Consider the following 20,227-nt stretch of genomic DNA (forward strand, 5'->3'; position numbering starts at 1 on the left):
TACAGTTCCCGAAGCAAGAGTTGAGCTTGGCTGGAACAGTATAGGAGCATGTGAGCAGCAAATACCGTAGAAGAGATTGGGAGAGGTACACATGAACTGCTGTCTCACATGGAAAGAGTCTTTGGGGCCTTTGACAATGGTGTGGGAAGGGGTGAATGAACAGGTGTTACATATGCCACAGTTACATTGGAAAGAACTAAAGGAAGGGAAGCCAGAAGTCTTGGTAATGGAGGAATGAACAAGAGTATCCCAGAAAGAATAGTCCTTCCAGAAAGCAAAGGAGGGGGGAAATATGTTTACTGGTAGGATCATGTTATGGGTTGTGGATATTGTAGAAGACAATCTCATGAATGTAGAGGCTGGTAATTTGGAAGGTGAGGTCAAGGGAGACCTTGTCGTGATTGTGAGAGGAGGGGGATGGGAAGACAAGAAACACAAAAAATGGGACGGTCACAATCAAAGGCCCAGTTGACCACAACATGGACAATGCCTCAGCTAAGAAGAAAGGACAGTTCAACAGTTTTGGTATGGAAAGTGAAGTCGTCAGAGTAGATATGAGACAGAGGAGAAACTGGATGGCTTTACAAGAAGTAGTGTGGGAAGAAGTATAAGCTAGGTAAGTCTGGAATTCAAACAGCTTGTAATGTCTGTGGCAAACCTTTTGACAGAGATAGAGAGTGAGAGAAGTCCAGGAAAGAGAGGGAAGAGTCAGAGATGAAGGACTGGTGGAAATTGGAAGCGCAATCAAAGACATTTTCCAGGTCGGAGTAAGAGCAGGAAGCAGCTTCAACAGTCATCAATACAGCAGAGAATAGGGCAGGGAGGAGGCCTGAGTATGATTGGAACAAAGAGTGTTCCACATATCCTACAAAAGGACAGGCATAGCTGGAACCATGCAGGCTCCTGCAGCAGCAAGTTTTACTTGGAGAAAATGAGTGGAATTAAAAGAATGGTTGTTCAGGCTGAGAACAAGTTCGTCCAAGCACAGGAGAGTGGTAGAAGAGATTAGTAGGGCCATTGTTTGAGAAAGAAACCTGGGGCGAGAGTGGTGTAAAGGGATTGTATGCGCATGGTGAAAAGCGGACAAATTAGATCAGAGAATCTGAAATGTTCAAAGGGGCAGAGAGCATCAGAGGCGTCATGAATGTAGGTAGGCAGGAACTGAACAAGGGGGAAAGAATAGAGTCTAAGAGGAGACTAGCTGAAAGAATGGATCTACCAGGATAGTCCTATTTGTGCATTTTGGGGAGGAGATAGAAATGGGCCGTGCAGGGTTCAGTAGTAATGAAATTGGAGACAGTGAGGGATGATTTCCAGATCAGCTGGCAGATCAATTGAAAGTGTTGTTTATTTTAACCTCAGTTTTGTGGCATCAGCACCCATTGTGCTGCTGTACATTAAGTAACCATGCAACTCGCATCTCTCGCTAGAAATAAGTACAAGAACTTGATGGATGCACAGCAAACGGACTAAGAAAAAGAAGGCCAATGTGCACTTAATTAGGACCAACACAACACAAAAGACGCTGGCACCCACACCACAATTAAAATAAACACATAAATCACAACTGTAGTGCAGGGGTAACCTACAGATGGATAAATCAGTACTGAAACACCCTGGTTAATGGTGGTCTCTCATGTAGGTGGTAGCATTGCTTATTCAAACATTTTAACACAAAATAACATGGTAAATCCTTTTAGTAATAACATATGAAGTAATTTATTTCAATTACTGCAAAACAACTGGAGCCTGTTTCAAGCTGCAATAGCCCATTCATGAGACGACACCCAGGATTAATTTAAACACTTTTCGAAAAAAAAACTCACATGTTCATTGAAAGCACATTAGTATAAGTTAATCTTGCATTTATTTTTCATGGCTCATGAAAATTAAAGTAGACAAATATTCGTGTTTCATAAATGCTGTTATCACATGCAGAGCTAAAAAAAATGTCCTGTAACTACCTGCAGCATTGTGAAGAAATTCAAGATTTTTTTTGTGCACTGTATTTTAAAATTGCTCCTTAGGGATACTGCAGCCTTCGTGTGTCAGTCTAATCTGTTGGGAGCCTGAAACCTTAGCCAAAGCAAAACTTTCTCTAGCTCTGCCTGATCTGACAACAGTCAACAGCACTGCAGTGTCACACTGGAATCTCCAGCATTTCTTTAAGGTCTCTAGGATTTTTTTTCTGAATGTGTTTTCTGCCAAATCACCGCCCAAACACAAATGCAGAGAGGTAAGAGTCAGTCAGTGCCCTCCATTGCAGTATACCATGTAAATGTGTGCTTCAGCGAGCATGAAGACAAATCCTTACACAGCACTCTAGCTAACTTAACACAAATCAACCTTTATTTTTTTCTAACACTTAATATCACCAAAATCAGGCAGGATGACAGAAATATGACTACACATTCTTAAGTAACATTTAAAAAAATCCATTTAGCATCCAATTGTAACCCCAATTCACCAACAAACAATAACCTCTTCTTGAGATTATAATTCAAAGCAAGTACAGCAGTTAAATGAGGATATTTGACAATTAAACCCATTGTTGGAGCCCACCAAGCACCTTAAGCAAGCCAAAACAATGATTACATTGGAATATGAGGCATACCGTTATCATAGTACCACATACTGTGCCTTTAATCTCACTGCAGTGTAAAACAAAACAGGAGATGCGGTAAAACATCATAACATCCAGAATACTAAGTCTGTGCAATTGCGAACGTACAGCAAAGGTGCACATGAAAAGTAAAACCAATGACACTTGTCAAACATTTATCTGAAAAGACTGAGGTTCCACAAATGTTGCGTTCATCTGCTATTTGTACCCTAGATCGGGTCCAGAGTCCATTCAATTCAGCCACTGTGTGGCGCTAGTGAGGTTCATTCCCAACCGCTTAAGACGTCGGTCTACCAATAAAGGAGTTTTAGATTTCTACATTACATTAAATATATTATGTAGACTAATTAAGTGTATTCTTTATTTCGCACAAGTTGACGCAGTAGTCAAAATAAGATTAAACGAAACTGCGCAAATTTGTGACTAAAGAGTTAAATCCATGGAGGCGTACCTCTCCCAAAATCTTACTGTTGAAAGTAAGGGAACAGTGCTTGTTCACTGTTCACTGTTCATATCAACCCTTCACACAGCACAGCCCGAATGAGTGCACGTAAATATCACCGTACAAGTAGAGAAACATGTTTATTTTTCCAGCCCTTAAAGGTTTGCAAACCCCGGAGATTTCAGTTCTCACAACACACCAGGCAGAGAGATAAGAGATTATGCATACCCGATGTAATTCATACCGCATGGCGGCTGCCGGTTCAGTAAACAAACTGTTAATGCCGGCAGCTCTCCCACACTGTACCCTGTTCACAATGCACTTTGCAGTCTGATAGTCTAGGGTGAACGTCTCAGTTTACACGTGTGCATTTGTTTTCTGTTTAACTAGATAGCATTTTCGCATTGCATTCGGGATACTTTCACTGTAATTCCACTACATTTACTAACACTAATATACACTGAAGGGGTGGGGGGGGGATTAGCAAACATCACTGCTCCACTTGAACAGTTTTTTTTAGGGAAGGTTGGCGCTCAATCAAAGGTATTTTGGGGGCTAACGCAAGAGGAATTTTGCCCTTATTTTAAAAAAAACCTTGCTTCGATCCGCCCAATGGTTGCGGTGACAGAAGTAACGAAATAGGGCTTGGATCCGAATCTGCTATTATTTAGCTGCGAGAGACAGCGATGCATAGACTTCCTATTTAGTTTTCCCCGGGGTAACACGATTCGGCTGATGCGCTGTTGTCGTCTATCGTTGAATGATTTAATATGAGGCCCATTACAACGTTAATAATTTTACCTGAATCTTTCCTCCATTTCAATTTACCTGGGGAATTTTTAATGGCACGGAATCCCATTCAGACTGTATTCTGGTACTCAATCAAATATTACAGGCGCCACTTCAATTTTATTGATCACCGAGTTCCGACAGACCCGACCACAAAATACCAGCAAAGAACTCCATGCATATATTAACAATTCAAATAAACTCACTGGGCGTCGTGCAAAATAATAAAATATTTTTTTTTAATCGTGCTGAATAATTTCGGTTGTAACCCCGACTAGTGGGTCCAAGCCAACCATTGGTTGGGATTTTATTGAAATCGAATCTTGTCATTTCTACCGGCGGATCATAAATGCGGCTCTTTGGCGACTTTAAAACAAAACGCGGTCTGCAGAGAGCGGATCTCTGTCAAGGGAGGCAGCAGAATGCCGAGAGTCAGGATTCTGAGTATAAAACGGACTCATTCTCTCGTCTGTGAGTGGGGGTAATGTCTAAGCACATTCCCTCACCCCACCCCAGGAAAAGGCTATGCTCGTGTAACAAAAAACGAAATCCAACTGAGGCTGGTATCATTTGCTGTGGTTTTAAGTTAGAAAGAGATGTCTGCCTTTAAATCAGTGTGTTTGGTGTCCAATAAAATTGAATTTTTGCAGCACAGGAGGTGATTATAAGACGCAAATAGACACCGCCTCTGCTCTTAATACAGGTTATAATTACGGTATTTAAACACAATAACAATTATACTGGTCCACACAGATTGATTCTTCAATTTACATCTCAGTTAATCTCCTACTTCCTAGTCTTTTAATGAAACTGTAAATGTCTTTTCAAGGTGCCGAGTAGGGATTCCATTTGTTTTTTTTTCTCAATCTGTTAAAAAGGAGTAGCTTTTAAACCGTCGTTGGGAAAATGAACAAAACAATTGTGTTCAATTGTCAAGCTATTTACAACTTGATTTATTTTACTTGTTTTTACACACATGCTCACACACATACATACGCACTCTCTCACACTTACACACACACTCATTCACACACATACATACGCACTCACACATACACACTCTCACACATATGCACTCACACACTCATACACACTCTCACATACACACACACTCACATATACACACACTTACACATATACACACTCACACATATACACACTCACACACTCATACACACTCTCACACATACACTCACACACTCTCACACATATACTCTCACACACTCTCACACATATACACTCTCACACTCACACATATACACTCACACACACTCTCACACATATACACACACACTCTCACACATATACACTCTCACACACACTCTCACACATATACACTCTCACACACACTCACACATATACACTCTCACACACACACATATACACTCTCACACACACTCTCACACATACACACTCACACACACTCACACATATACACTCTCACACACTCACACATATACACTCTCACACACTCTCACACATATACTCTCACACATATACACTCTCACACACACTCTCACACATATGCACTCACACACTCATACACACTCTCACATACACACACGCTCACACATACACACACACATATACACACTCACACACTCTCACATACACACACGCTCACACATACACACACTCACACATATACACACACACTCATACACACTCTCTCACACATACACAAAGACTCTCACACGCTCTCACACATACTCTCACATACACACACAAACACATACACACACACTTTCACACACACACACTCTCACATACACACACTCTCACATGCACACACACACACTCTCACACACACACATGCATCCACTCTCTTATATACACATCCACTCTCACACACTCACACGCATCTTACAAGCTCCACCTCTCATGATGGGATCACAGGAGTGGCGGCTCATCCTCTCAGCTCCTGAAATTGTTGAAAAGAACTTGTCAATTTCCAGCTGTCAATCAATCCCCGCACTTGTCTCTCATTGGCTGGAGCTAAACTGGTCCCGGGACTCAGCCGCGCTAAGCAGAGTCGCCACTGATCAGTTGCACTTTGCAATCGCAGCATTGTGAGCGCGGACCTGCGGTAGCCGAGAGTTCCACCTCCCAGCCCACACCGTACAGATGTACAAATGCATATTTCTAAAATAAACTTCGATCGGGAAGGAAAAAAAGAGCGCAGACTGGGATTTGAATCCAAATTAAACCTCCTGCCGCAACATACAACCTCTCTGTAGATCTGCAGATTTCGACACGGTTGGGTGCTGAAGTAGGTGCTGCACAAATAAGAGGGGTTTCGGTGCACACCAGATCCTGCAGCTTGCAGCGTCAAACCTTACGATCAGGGTTCATTTTCGTAAAGACTTTAGTTGCAGATAATTTGCAAGGTTGAACCGAAAAGTGTCTGTGTTTTTTGGTTTTTTTTTTTACTTTGCAATGGAACAGTGATAATTTGAGCATTGTTGTTTTCATCATGCCAGCGTCCAGGAGCTGTTTGCAATGAATCCAGAAATCAACAGGTACCGATCGGGGATGGATTTGCTATTGCTGCTTGCCCTGCTCTTCTGGGCTCGGGCTGCCGCTGTGATTAATTTGAAATACTCCATCGTGGAAGAGGAGAGAGCCGGGACGGTGATCGGGAACATCGCGAAAGACGCCGGCTTCTCAACTTGGGATCAGACGGTGCCTCTGTTCCGCGTTTTATCCAACTCGGCGCCGCATCTGGTGGACATCAACCCAACGACCGGTTTACTGGTGACCAAGCAGAAGATCGACCGAGACCTGCTGTGCCGGCAGAGCCCCAAATGCCAGATCTCGCTGGAGGAGATGGTCAACTCCATGGAAATCTGCGTGGTCAAAGTGGAGATCCTCGACCTCAACGACAACTCGCCCAGCTTCCCCACCGAGCAGATCGACCTGGAGATCTCGGAGACAGCCAGCCCGGGCACCAGGATCCCCCTGGAGAGCGCTTACGACCCGGACGCCGGAGACTTCGGGGTGCAGACCTACGAGATCACACCCAACGATTTGTTCGGGCTGGAGATCAAGAGCCGGGGAGACGGTTCCCGCTTCGCCGAGCTGGTGGTGGAGAAGCCCCTGGACAGGGAGATCCAGTCCCACTACAGTTACATGATCACCGCGCTGGACGGAGGCCAGCCCCCCAACTTCGGAACGGCTCAGCTCAACGTCAAAGTCATCGACTCCAACGACAACTACCCGGTCTTCGACCAGAGCGCCTACACGGTCAACGTGTTGGAGAACGCGCCGGCCAGCTCGCTGGTCATCGACCTGAACGCCTCGGACCCGGACGAAGGGACCAACGGCCAGATCGTTTATTCCTTCAACAGCTATGTGTCGGATAAGACCAGGGAACTTTTCAAGCTGGACCCCCGCACGGGAGCCATCACAGTGAAGGGCAACATCGACTACGAGGAGGGAAGTATCTACGAGCTCGACGTGCAGGCGAAAGACCTGGGACCCAACTCCATCCCGGCTCACTGCAAGGTGACGGTGAACGTGGTAGATGTGAACGACAATGTCCCGGTGATCACTCTATTCTCCGTCAGCAGCGAGACGGTGGAGGTGAGCGAAGCCGCCCCTCCTGGCTACGTGATCGGTCTGGTGCGGGTCTCCGACCGAGACTCCGGGTCTAACGGAAGGGTCCAGTGTAAGCTGCTCGGCGACGTCCCTTTCAAACTGCAGGAGTACGAGAGCTTCTACACCATCCTGGTGGACGGGAGGCTGGACCGAGAGCAGAGAGACCTCTACAACCTCACCATCCTGGCCAAAGACGGCGGTTCCCCCTCGCTCCAGTCCACCAAATCCTTCACCGTCAGGATCACGGATGAAAACGACAACCCCCCTCACTTCTCCAAACCTTTCTACCAAGTAATCGTTCAGGAGAACAACACCCCGGGGTCGCACCTCCTCTCGGTGTCCGCCAGAGATGTGGATCTGGGGTTAAACGGCAGCGTCTCCTACCAGATTATACCATCCCAGGTCAAGGACATGCCCGTGTTCACCTATGTCTCCATTAACCCCACTTCGGGGGATGTGTATGCACTGAGGTCCTTCAATCACGAGCAGACCAGGTCCTTCGAGTTTAAGGTCATGGCCAAAGATGGGGGAAACCCCGCCCTGGAGAGTAACGCCACCGTAAGGGTGATTGTGTTAGATGTGAACGACAATGTGCCGGTTATAACTGCTCCGCCTTTGGTTAATGGGACCACCGATGTTTACATACCCAGAAACGTCGGCTCTGGCTACTTGGTGACGGTGGTCAAAGCCGATGACTACGACGAAGGTGACAACGGCCGCTTGACCTACGAGATCGCCGATGGCGACCGAGGATTCTTCGAGATGGACCAAACGAATGGAGAGATCAGGACCACCAGAAGCTTCGGGGACGGCGCAGAGACCAACTATGAACTGATCGTGGTGGCTCAGGATCACGGGAAGCCCGCCCTTTCTTCCACTGCTTTGATCGTGGTGTACCTCTCTCCTGCTCTCGATGCTCAGGAATCGACAGGGTCCTTGAATTTATCCTTAATTTTTATAATCGCCCTGGGATCCATCGCTGCTATCCTCTTTGTAACCATGATCTTTGTAGCAGTCAAGTGCAAGCGAGATAACAAGGAGATCAGGACGTACAACTGCAGGGTTGCAGAGTATTCATACGGGCAACAGAAGAAACCCAAGAAAAAGAATAAGATCAGCAAGAATGACATCAGGCTGGTGCCCAGAGACATGGAGGAGACTGACAAAATGAACGTGGTCAGCTGCTCTTCTCTCACCTCCTCCCTGAACTATTTCGACTACCACCAGCAGACCTTGCCCTTAGGATGTCGTAGGTCGGAGGCCACCTTTTTAAACGTGGAGAATCAGAATTCGAGGAACACGACTGGAAACCACGTCTACCACACCTTCACCAGCACCCAGAGCTCCCAACAGCAGCCCGATCTCATCATCAACGGGATGCCACTTCCAGAGGTGAGTGCGCCGACCAATCTTGCAGTCAACCCTAGAATTGCTAGAGGCTTGTACCTGACAGAAGGACCAGCCTTCCTTTACCGATGGAGCGGCCTGGTCAGTTTCACCACATCGATTGCCGCGTGATATTGACAAGCTGGCTAGGGTTGGGGAGAAATGTAGTTTCAAAAAAATTGTTAGTTGAGCCTCTCTTCAAAACAATTGGACTCATCTGCAAAATTATTAATCGAGTGGTCAACCAGCAGTGACTGCTGGCGAATCTGATTCAGCAAACTTTCAAACAAGTGTTGGACTGGTGTATATTTCAGGGTTTTACATTCTATTTGGTGTAATTTCACTGCAGTTCTAACTCAGAAAGCATTGCAGGCAAAGCGGATCAGCTGTATTGTAACATTGTGCAACATGTCCATTCATTTTTTATCTGGGCATGAAAATGGGTTTACATGCTGCATTTAATATGACTCAAGGAGTCAGTGAAACAGTGGAGCTGAGGTAAAGGGTTGACTTTACAAAACTTTAAATAGCATGACGCTCCATATGTAAGGACCAGTTACTCTGCCTCTAGCCATAATCTGAGAGTGGGTTGGATGGGGATGAGGAACCATGTATGGGACAGAAACATCTCTGTCCAAAGTGTCCTTCTTGGGACACTTTGTTCATGAAGTATTTCAATCCACCGGTTTGCACTTAAGCATTCACTTAGTGGTATTGTACAGTATTTCTTGTTGGCAGCGCATATTGAGTCGTAGTTGGATGTGAAATTGGAGGTGAAGGAATTAGATAATAAATCCTTTAAAATGAAACTTAAATAATGTAGGGAAGAGGCTAAAATGGGTTTGAAGGGTTAGATGTGACTAGAAAGTCAATTCATGAAATGAGAAGTACAGATAAACATCAAGAGCTGAAAACATTGGAAAAAGACAGACGTAGGAATGTGAAAGGAGTTTGGATGAGGTGAAACATTTTTAATACAGCATCAGAAAGTTATTGAAAGCATGAAGGACAGATTGATGTCTTTTATCTCCATTCTCAAAGAAAAGAAAACAGAAAGCAAGAGTGAGCTTTTTGAAAAGTTGCTCTGACCTTTAAAAAAGTTAAGTTGAAAAAAACCCGAGGACAATCTGGAAACATGCAAGTAGAAATGAAAGATAACCAAACAAGTAAAAATAGAGACATAAAACAAACACATCAAACAAAAGTGAAGAGAAGGATTACTAACAAGGCATTATAAGTATATTGGTAAAATAAATCAGGCATTTTATTTAAAAAAAAGCAATGTTCCTTTCCTACATATGCAACAGTTCTTATTGACACTGAGTCATTTAACTTACTGAAAGTTATAGTGAACTTAATATTTTTCCTGGGCTGATCGTCTTATACAATAGTTTTCAATTTCTGTTGAAAGAATGGACAATTGCTTACTGCAATAAACATAGTGGCAAAGGCATCTCAAAAAAGGTGCGTTTGCCATTGTCCCTCCAAGGGGCAGACTGTGCATACTGACCACCTAAATACTCCCACTGCATTCCCAGTGCTACATAAGTTACTGAAAGTGCAATTACAACTGGCAAATATAGGGTGTTTCCACAGCTGGATTGCCCAAGGAAGTTTTTGCCCTAGAGGGAGAATGTAGGTGGTGTTTGAAGGTAGTGGTTAGTTTTCCCCTCACAAACCTTGCCCCAAATTGGACCTTAATTCTAGCTCTGTCCAATTGTTCTCTTTTACCCTGAACACACAGACAGCTCAAGACAGTAGTGTGTGTCATATAAATAATGATTGAAAACTCAAATTATTCAGTGGGCAGAAAAGAAAGATTAGCTGTGCATATGATCTGTGCAAAAGCAACATTTAACTCTTCTGGGTATCAACTGCCTAACGTAAAAAAAAACAAAATCTGAAAAAAAATTCTAATGTTGAATATTCAAAAAGAGAATTAAATAAATTCCTAGATCCATAAAATATACTTAATTGATGTGTTCTGTAATGAAATGTATAAGTGGGGAAACTACAACCATTCTCAAACGGTTACGCTGCACAACCAGGACTTTAGATTCAACAAGAGGGGTTCTGACAGTAAGCTAATACTCTTAAGATAGTATCACTGGATAGTCATGATTGGGTTGAATTCTCCCACAGGCACCATCGAGCATTCTCCCTCCACCCACCCACCCCCACTAAAAACATTTGAATTACCATCAGAGATGCAGTACTTGCACTTGACATCAACAAAATACCAGTGTATGTAAGACTGCAGCAGCAGAGTCAACGGGATTCAGCCTTGTTTGGCTCAAGCAGCTGTTTTGCTGTGAGCTTCTTAGCCCATTTTCTCTTGATCTGCCACAATCACAATGATCACAAAGGCTAAAAAGAAGGCAGCATTGATTTTACATTGTTGTGCGACCCCTATTGCCTGGGCCACATACTTTCCACAAGCTCCCTCATTAACTACTTGATGAGGGAAGATAATAACATTTAGTTGACTGTTACTTTCTTAAGAAAAAAATCATGAATTGCACATGAATTAAAAATGTGCTCTGAATGTTTTATTTGTCATCCAATGCAGTGCATCACACTTGTTTAGGTCCTCTAAATTTGAAAATTACAGATTTCTTCCTCCTTCCCCCGCAGAAAAGTGTCACAATTTTATCACCCTCATTACCTATGACTAGTGACCTTTCCTTGCAGGCAATAGTTACTTGCTGTAGAACAGCACGTTATGTTGCATGGTGTCATAATAACATCATTAAAGCATGCTTGCTGGATATTTTTTCAAAAATAAAATGGCGGTATAATGGAGAACCATCACACCACAGGTTGGTGCGAAATAGCTTTGATGCATTACCTCTGCTGTGCTCTTTAAACTTAGTCACCCTGCTGGTGTAGGCACTGAGCAAAGATCAAGAAACTCCTGGCTGGAAAGAGGAGAATTGAATGGCTGGAATCTCCACCAAGTTCCACTTACGCACATCCTGGCACCCAGCCATGAGCATCTCATTGGCTGGGAGCAGAGGACATGTGCCATTTTCTCTCGGGTACTGGAAATGTGTTCTGTGGGATGAGAGAGGGGAAAGTGAAGACAGAAAATTGGGCGGGGGTTGGGCGGGGTGCAAGGCAAGCGTCCTTTTAGAAGGATACAAACTTCAAATAAAGTTAAAAATAAAGTTATATTTAAGATTTTAACAGCCTTCGTACCTGATTAAATATCAACTAAGAGATATTGTGAAGTTTCTAATGTTACTGAATTAAATAGCACATTCGAATCACAAATTAATTAGGACGTGACTGCTGCCAACGAACCAGATTAATGCACAGTACACTTCTGCGCAGCTTCCGGTCATTGGCAGGAGTCACTCCAAATTAATTAATGAACAGATTATCTGGTCATTATCACATTTCTGTTTGTGGGAGCTTGCTGTGCGCAAATTGGCTGCCGCACTTCTTACATTACAACAGTGACTACACCTCAAAAGTACTTTATTGGCTGTAAAACACTTTGGGACATCCTGAGGCCGTGAAAGGCTCTATTGGAGTCTTTCTTTAACTTTGATGATCCTCGTCACAGAATACTGCTGGGTAAAATAGTGGTAGTTATTGATGTAATGCAGTATTGTGACATCATACAGGGAAGGGGATTAATAATTAGTCAATTACCCAACTAAATAAGAACATAAGAAATACGAGCAGGAGTAGGCTATTCGACCCCTCGAGCCTGCTCCGCCATTCAATGAGATCATGGCTGATCTGATCTTGGCCTCAACTCCACTTTCCTGCAGTATCCCCATATCCCTTGATTCCCCTGTTTTTCAAAAATCTGTATCGCCGCCTTGAATATATATAAATAACAATCAATTTTAACAATCATTTTAAGTTAGATGATATAAAATGATTATTTATGCTTACTTTTTTGGGTTGCTGATAGCTGTGTTGTGTAAATTATGACTTTTTATGCATATTATGACCAAGCATTAGTTCAGGCCCCTTAATGGGCTTTTTAGCTGTCTGGCATAGTAATCGGAACCAGTCAATCTGAAGATTTACTGCTAAGATTAGATTTCTACTGTTTTGTTAAAGGAAGGTGCTGCAGGCATGTTCCAATTATCATTCATCAAGATAAGGTAAAGGCCAAACTCTCACAGGGATGGGTTGCAATGTAGGTTATTGACCCATAAGCAGCTATCATTGAATCTATTGTGTGAAATACCCCAGTACAGGCACATTCCACAAGGATTGGAAAGGTTACAAAAAGGCCCGTGAAGTTCAGTAATGCATGGTACACCCTTGGAAAGAATGTGCATCCTTTACATTTGTCCCCATTGTCATCTAAATGGCCACCTCGGGTGTTTGTGTGATCTATATAGAAGCTTGGATCAGACCAGACTCTTTCCATAACAATGGCATCCCTTTTAATGTCATCCAGAGGGCAGCCTCTCATCAAAACTGAGCTTCTGGACAAAGCGTTGAGTATTGGTATCATCTTCTTACCAATAAAGAGGGGATAAACGAAGGCCAGTGTTCGGGGATTTTACATTACCGGTTACATTGCTACCTATATACAGCACGAGACCTGGGGGTAAAACCAATGGGAGCCCCGTGAATCTGCTGTTGGGTTAAGGCTTGCCTATTCCAGGACAGTAAACGGTGAGATTCAGTTCCAGATGTTTGCAGTCTGAGTCTCTGTATTACACCCCAGAGCCTTGCATGCTTACAGAGACCAGCGCCTGATCCAAATGTTCAAGGGAGGAGAATCACATGTAGCTCACGGTCGCCAGACAGGAACTAAAACAACCCAGTAAGTGCCTTAAAGCTGTCCTGATGGGTACAGGGGTCACCTTACCTGTTGCTGCTGTATGCTGAAAAGATTGCTAGAATACAGTAGAACTGACAAATGCGATTGTATATATAAAATTTGTTGGCCAAACATACAGACACTTAGCTGCTCAGGCTATTTTCTAGCTCTCATTCTCACTGTTCATATGGTAAACTTTTTTTTAATTACCTATTGGCTAAATTTAAAAAAAATCCTCTTGTGCTTAATTGATTTCATTCCGAATGAAAAAAATGTGTTTTACTTTGTGACACATTTCCATTTGACAGTCGGTATGCTGAAATGCTGTGCTTCACTTTAAAGCTATGATTACACTGGCAGCCCTCTTCACACATGCTTCCAGTTCCAGTAAACTTAAAAAAAAACTGAAGGAAACCATGGGGGGGGGGGAGCTTCAACACTGTGCAGCTGTGGCTCAGTGGGTTGCCTTCTGAGTCAGAAGGTTGTGGGTTCAAATCCCACTCCAGCGACTTGAGCACATAAAGCTAGGCTGACACTCCAGTGCAGTGCTGCACTGTCAAAGGTGCCGTCTTTCGGATGAGACGTTAAACCGAGGCCCTGTCCCTTTCAGGTGGACGTAAAAGATCCCATGGCACTCTTTCGAAGAGTTATCCCCGGTGTCCTGGCCAATATTTATCCCTCAATCAACATAACAAAAACAGATTATCTGGTCATTATCACATTGCTGTTTCTGGGAGCTTGCTGTTTGCAAATTGGCTGCTGTGTTTCCCACATTATGACAGTTGGCTGTAAAGTGCTTTGCGATGTGCAGAATGTGTTAGAATGTGGAGTTGACTGAGGTCTGGAGTTGGATGGAGGGGGATAGGTGGAGACACCAAGTGGAGGACAGGAGACTTCTCCGGGAGGTAAAATTGAAGGGCCAACCGCCGGTTACAGAGCAGCATTGCTGGAAACCTGAGAATAGCATTGTCCTTGGAGAACCAGCGCCACAACAGCCGGCTCAAAGCAGCATTTGTAGAAGCCTTGACACAGGTCATCTCTGCCAAAGCATGGCCCAGTGGGAGAGGGAGAACAAGAAATCTCATCTGAAACAGAATTTACTTCTGTTGTTCCAGACATAAATAGTAGTCCAAATGTAACAGATGTGTTCAGTAGATCATTGCACCGAGTGCAGCATATTACTGAGATTGTGTCATGAGTGGGAAATGTCTTAGAATTAATTAAACATTTTAAATGCATCAACTGCTAATCATTTAATTTGACCTTTTTAGACATCCTGAATACGACATAGGGGAAAAAAAGCAGATTTGCCAAAAAACAAGCACAACTCAGGGCCTTCATGATACTGCAGTGAATTAAAAATAAAAATGCAACATGAAATTGGCAGCAGGTTTCTAAAAGTTTAATTGTTAACACGCAGATATATGCAAGTAATCATGGAAAGAAAATGCACTTGCCCCTGGGGACCTGCTGTAAGGGAAGGAGGAGGTTGCCCTTACTGAGTAATACTGTGCACTCAGTCGAAGCTCTGGGTTCAATAACAGGGGAGGTATTTGGTATGTCCTGCCAAGAGCTACAGAAAAGCAGCTCCTTGCAGACATGCAACTCAAGAGACGGTTGCAAAAACACACAACACCTAAGGCACCAATCAATAGAATGCATGTACAATTTAATGTTTTCAACTGACCCGCGTAATTTTACTCTGATATAATTTACGCACGAGCGGCAGTTTAACTCTTATCACTGGGAAGGTCAGATTATTTTGTTATGTGGGTAGGTGATGAACTGAGGGTGTCGGGGCAACCTGTTCCCAGACCTCCACTTGTGTTGCTGAGGATCAGCCACTAGGAGGTGCATGCGAGCTGCCTGGGGGCTGGCTTTCCTTTAGATTTTCTTTTGTCACGTCTGTGGGGAAGCAACTGGTCTTTTCCTGGAACTGTGGATCTCAGTAGTTATGGGGGAGCGGGAGGAGGGTTCAATTTATGAGTCTTGGCCCTACCTCTCCTCCTCTAGGTCATTCCTTAAAACCTAGCCTTTTGATCAAGCTTTTGGTCACCTGTCTTAATATCTCTTTATATGGCTCGGTTTCAAATTTTGTTTGATAATTGTTCCTGTGAACCACCTTGGGACATTCTACTACGCTATATAAATGTAAGTTGTTGTTCATCGGCGCACTGCACACTGAACAGTTTTTTAAAAATATCTGGCTGTTATACGGCACGTAAAAATGATTTCTTGAATTTCAAACCAAATCTCCAAAGGTATGAGATCTTGCTGCATGGTTCACACCAGTTGTGGTATGGACTTCTAACTGATCTATAACATGTCCTGGCCAATATTTATCCCTCAACCAACATCACTAAAAAAAAACAGATTATCTGGTCATTTTCACATTGCTGTTTGTGGGACCTTGCTGTGTGCAAATTGACTGCTGCGTTTCCTACATTACAACAGTGACTACACTTCAAAAGTACTTCATTGGCTGTAAAGTGCTTTGGGATATCCTGAGGTCATGAAAGGCGCTATATAAATGGAAGTTCTTTTAAAGTATGAGCGTGCGAGCTTCGAACTGGCACTGAGCCGGGCCAGTGCACCTAACAAATATGACACAACTTCTGTGTCAGAATGCTAGCACACAGATACACTCCCTGGCCCAGTGTACTTACAAGGCTATCGTGGCAGGTGGCAATACTGGGTGCAGATTCATATAGACCCAAGTATAGAGGGTCCATTGCTGAGGCCTGAATAGAGGGCGGTCAGTTTATATTTGGCAGATCCATCGACCCCCCCATGAGACCCACACGTGCTGAATCAGTAATGTAAAAAATGCCTTTAGAAAGAGCAATCCAGTCTGGTGTGTGAAGTTATTGAATTCTTTGGAACTCTAGCTTTGTACATGAAAGGTAATGAATTGCTTGTATTGTTGATCACTAATTGAAAGAGTTTAAAAAAAGACAAGAAGTGACATGATTGCAATAATTGATGTGTGTGCGGTCTGTAGAAGGAGGAAACAATTCAAAAGCCTTCATTTCACTGCTGCCCTGCATTGTAAAGTACGGCCTGAACACTGCAGGCCAGGTGTGTCTTTTATTAGGTTTTAGTACACAGTAAGGTGTGAAATGAGAGGAGACTCTGCTTTTGGAAAAGTACAACTGTAGCTCTGCAGCAGCAGTGGAGTTGTATTACTTTTGGTGCACTGAAATGGTGGATTGGCATTGCTGGCAAATGGAACAGTTTGTAACTTTTGCATATTAATGCAAGTAGGAAAGGAATTTCCCACTACTGGGTGAGGTCGAATCACATTGCTTAACAATGGCCTGAAAATTACCCTTAGCAGTTCTCTTTTGAACAGCTGATTGTTATGCCCCATTTAGACTGCTTTCTCGGATTTAGTCCATGCTGAAGTGCGGTCTAGCTCGGCTTGGTTGAAAATGCTTGACTTTGTTCATGCGGGACAATGTGGGGGAAGGTGGGTGGAGGGGTGGGTACAGAAATAACTGCTAACGGTGCAGAGAACCATCGGCTACCGTGTCATTGACGGAACAGAGCACTGGAACAAAATGCTCCCTTTATCAAGTACCCGTGCCAGCTGCTTCGCACGCAGGAGGTGTGCAGCCGGCAATCGACATACAGTCCTCCCTCTGTGGGCTGCACTCCTCAGTGTGAACTGTCACTGAGTTCTGTCTTTCCGTTTCAGGGGAGTAAACACAGGCCGCTGGTCTCACACATTTACACAGTGGTACCCAACATGGCTATGGGGTTGGGCTTGCAATGGTATATATAAAAAAGGTAGTGTGGCACTCTGACGGGAGCATGGCACACACTAGGGAGCATGGCATTCCGACGGGAGCATGGCACTCAGCAGGGAGCATGGCATTCCGAAGGGAGCATGGCATTCCGAAGGGAGCATGGCACACCGAAGGGAGCATGGCATTCCAAAGGGAGCATGGCACTCCGAAGGGAGCATGGCATTCCGAAGGGAGCATGGCACTCCAAAGGGAGCCTGGCACTCCGAAGGGAGCATGGCACTCCAAAGGGAGCATGCCATTTCGAAGGGAGCCTGGCACTCCGAAGGGAGCATGGCATTCCAAAGGGAGCATGGCACTCCGAAGGGAGCATGGCATTCCGAAGGGAGCATGGCACTCTGAAGGGAGCATGGCATTCCGAAGGGAGCATGGCACTCCAAAGGGAGCATGGCATTTCGAAGGGAGCATGGCACTCCAAAGGGAGCATGCCATTTCGAAGGGAGCATGGCACTCCAAAGGGAGCATGGCACTCCAAAGGGAGCCTGGCACTCCGAAGGGAGCATGGCACTCCGAAGGGAGCATGGCACTCCGAAGGGAGCCTGGCACTCCGAAGGGAGCATGGCACTCCGAAGGGAGCATGGCACTCCGAAGACTGCTCTCCCGAAACGTGATCCAAAAAAATGGTAGTTTAAAAGCGGCAAATAACTTACAGGTGCAAGTTCTTGGCCCACTTCAGTATAGGCCAAGCAGTACTAAACTGGCACACAATAGGCCACTTGTAGGAACCAGTATAAATGCAAAAGCAGACACCATTCAGACACAAAGTGAAAACAAGAGTTTTGGAGGTGTATCTTCAGTCTTTATCATTGAGACATAAACTAGATTGAACCCATCCATCATACTGGTGTACAATAACTACAGGGGAAAAGGTCACAATTCCTGTTCTGAACAGGGGTAATAAAGACTCTTTTAAACCGCGTTACTCTTCAAGTCACTAAAACGTGAAGTATTCTGGCATTTTACACTGTGCAGTTGTAATTTTTTATAAAGATCAACAAAGAAAGGATCATTTCTGAGTGTATGTGTAGAACACATTTTAGCCGATGAAGAAGTCGACTACTTGTACTGCACAAAACATAGTAAGTGTTGAACTTAAACTTTCCATTTAATTTAATAATAACAGAATGTTGAAGAGCAGGTAATGCAATGTTATACGTTGAGCAGAAAGGGATGTGTGGTAAAATTATAGATCTGTTGTATATCGCTCTTCACCTGTCAGTGCGAATGATAATTATAGGGTCTCGTCTGAAAATACTGATTGCTCCCAATATGTTTATCTGAAAAAACTTTTTCTGTTTTGTACTGCATGTATCCAGAGCAAACCTATTAGTCTGACAATAATGACTCACTTAGATTAACCTTTTTATGATGATTATGCTACAATTATCGGGGCAGCTGCATTAACAACCTTTTTTTTTGAAAGAAAAGGCATGTGACGTATTTAATAACTAGTCATTAAAATGGTTTGACCTGATTTTCAGGGTAGCTGCATAAAGTGAAATAACACCGAGATAATTTACCTTTTCAAAGACATGGAACCAGTTAGTTGACATTTCACTCCAGATACAGCACTCATTGGTGGATATAGAATTTATATAATTCATGTCTTGGAGCTGGCCACATAGATGAGGGATACACTGGTCCAACAACTGCTTCTCTAGATCTTAAGTGGGTGGAATATTTTGCAAGTTGCATGTCTTACAACCTATCTCTTTGACCGATCTTCTGGTCACCTCTCCTAATTATGCTGCCATGAAGCGTCTTGGGACGTTTTATTACGTTAAAGGTGTTAGATCAATTAAAGTTGTTGTTGTAGTACGACTGGGTTCCTTTCATGTGTCCCATAATTCGCCAGCACTAGCGGCATGGAGTGAATTATAAGGTCTTTGTCCCCTTGTTATAGGAGCTCAGTAAAAGACTGCTACTGGGGAAATCGTTTACTTAGACATGAATTTCTGCTTGAATATATGGAAAAATATAGTAGGCTTTTCTTTTTCTAAAAAACTTGGAAGCGTGAGCTGAGGAGCATGAACAAGAAGGGCATGAAAAAAGATCATAAAAGACGAATCTTTAGAAAGACCATATGGGGCCGGACATTCCGACCCCCACGGGTATGTACGAGGTGTGTACGCACTCGTAGGGGCCTCGCAAGTGCCGGTTTCAGGCATGCGAAGCACATACACTAAAACCCGGCACTTCCGATCTGTCAAGAATTCTCTTGACAGATCATCTGCCTGCCCGGGAGTGGAGAGTTCCGCTTTCTGCACGACCTCCACCCACTGAAAACCTTAAAAAAATGAATGCCTGCTTTTACCAGCATAAGAGTTTAAAAAAATAAAAAAATATTTTTTTTCTCCACTCATTTATAATTTAAAAATACTTTTAAAAAAGGTAAGTTTATTTTTAGCCCTGTAAAAAACTTTAATTATTTTTTTCAAAAAATTAAATTTTTGTTTAAAATAGTTAATGTAATGTAATTTTAACTAATTTTAAATGCGTGATTTAAAAAAAAATTATTTAACGTTTAACTGTTTATTTAAGTGATCCCCATTCATACTTTTGACAGATCTATGCATAGAGACCTGTCAAAAGTGTGCAGGGGGAGTCCCTTCTTTGATTGGTTCCCCATGGCCCACATGATCTCAGGGACGCTTGCGAACCGCATGCGTCCCTAGGATACCTGGGCCCCTGCGCATTTCGTAGAGCAGAGGCCCAGGATCGCAAGTCTCAGTACCTATGGAACCAGCAGGTAAGTGCATAGATTTTTCCCGATCGGAGGCATCCGCCCGCAG

The 20,227-nt window shown here is 43.7% G+C and overlaps 1 protein-coding gene across 1 annotated transcript in view; it reads left to right on the forward strand.

The window, feature by feature from the left end:
* Nucleotides 1-5,903: 5,903 nt before the first annotated feature.
* The window catches only part of pcdh19 (protocadherin 19), a 135,154-nt gene continuing 120,830 nt past the window's right edge, over nt 5,904-20,227 (forward strand). The window contains exon 1 of the mRNA XM_085995974.1: nt 5,904-8,843. Within this exon, the coding sequence (XP_085852100.1) occupies nt 6,354-8,843 (2,490 nt within the window). The 5' untranslated portion in view covers nt 5,904-6,353. The remainder of the gene's footprint in view (nt 8,844-20,227) is intronic.

This window comes from Somniosus microcephalus, chromosome 1 (genome assembly GCF_052327205.1).
Source record: "Somniosus microcephalus isolate GS21.2 chromosome 1, FLI_Smic_1.0, whole genome shotgun sequence".
Lineage (NCBI taxonomy): Eukaryota > Metazoa > Chordata > Chondrichthyes > Squaliformes > Somniosidae > Somniosus > Somniosus microcephalus.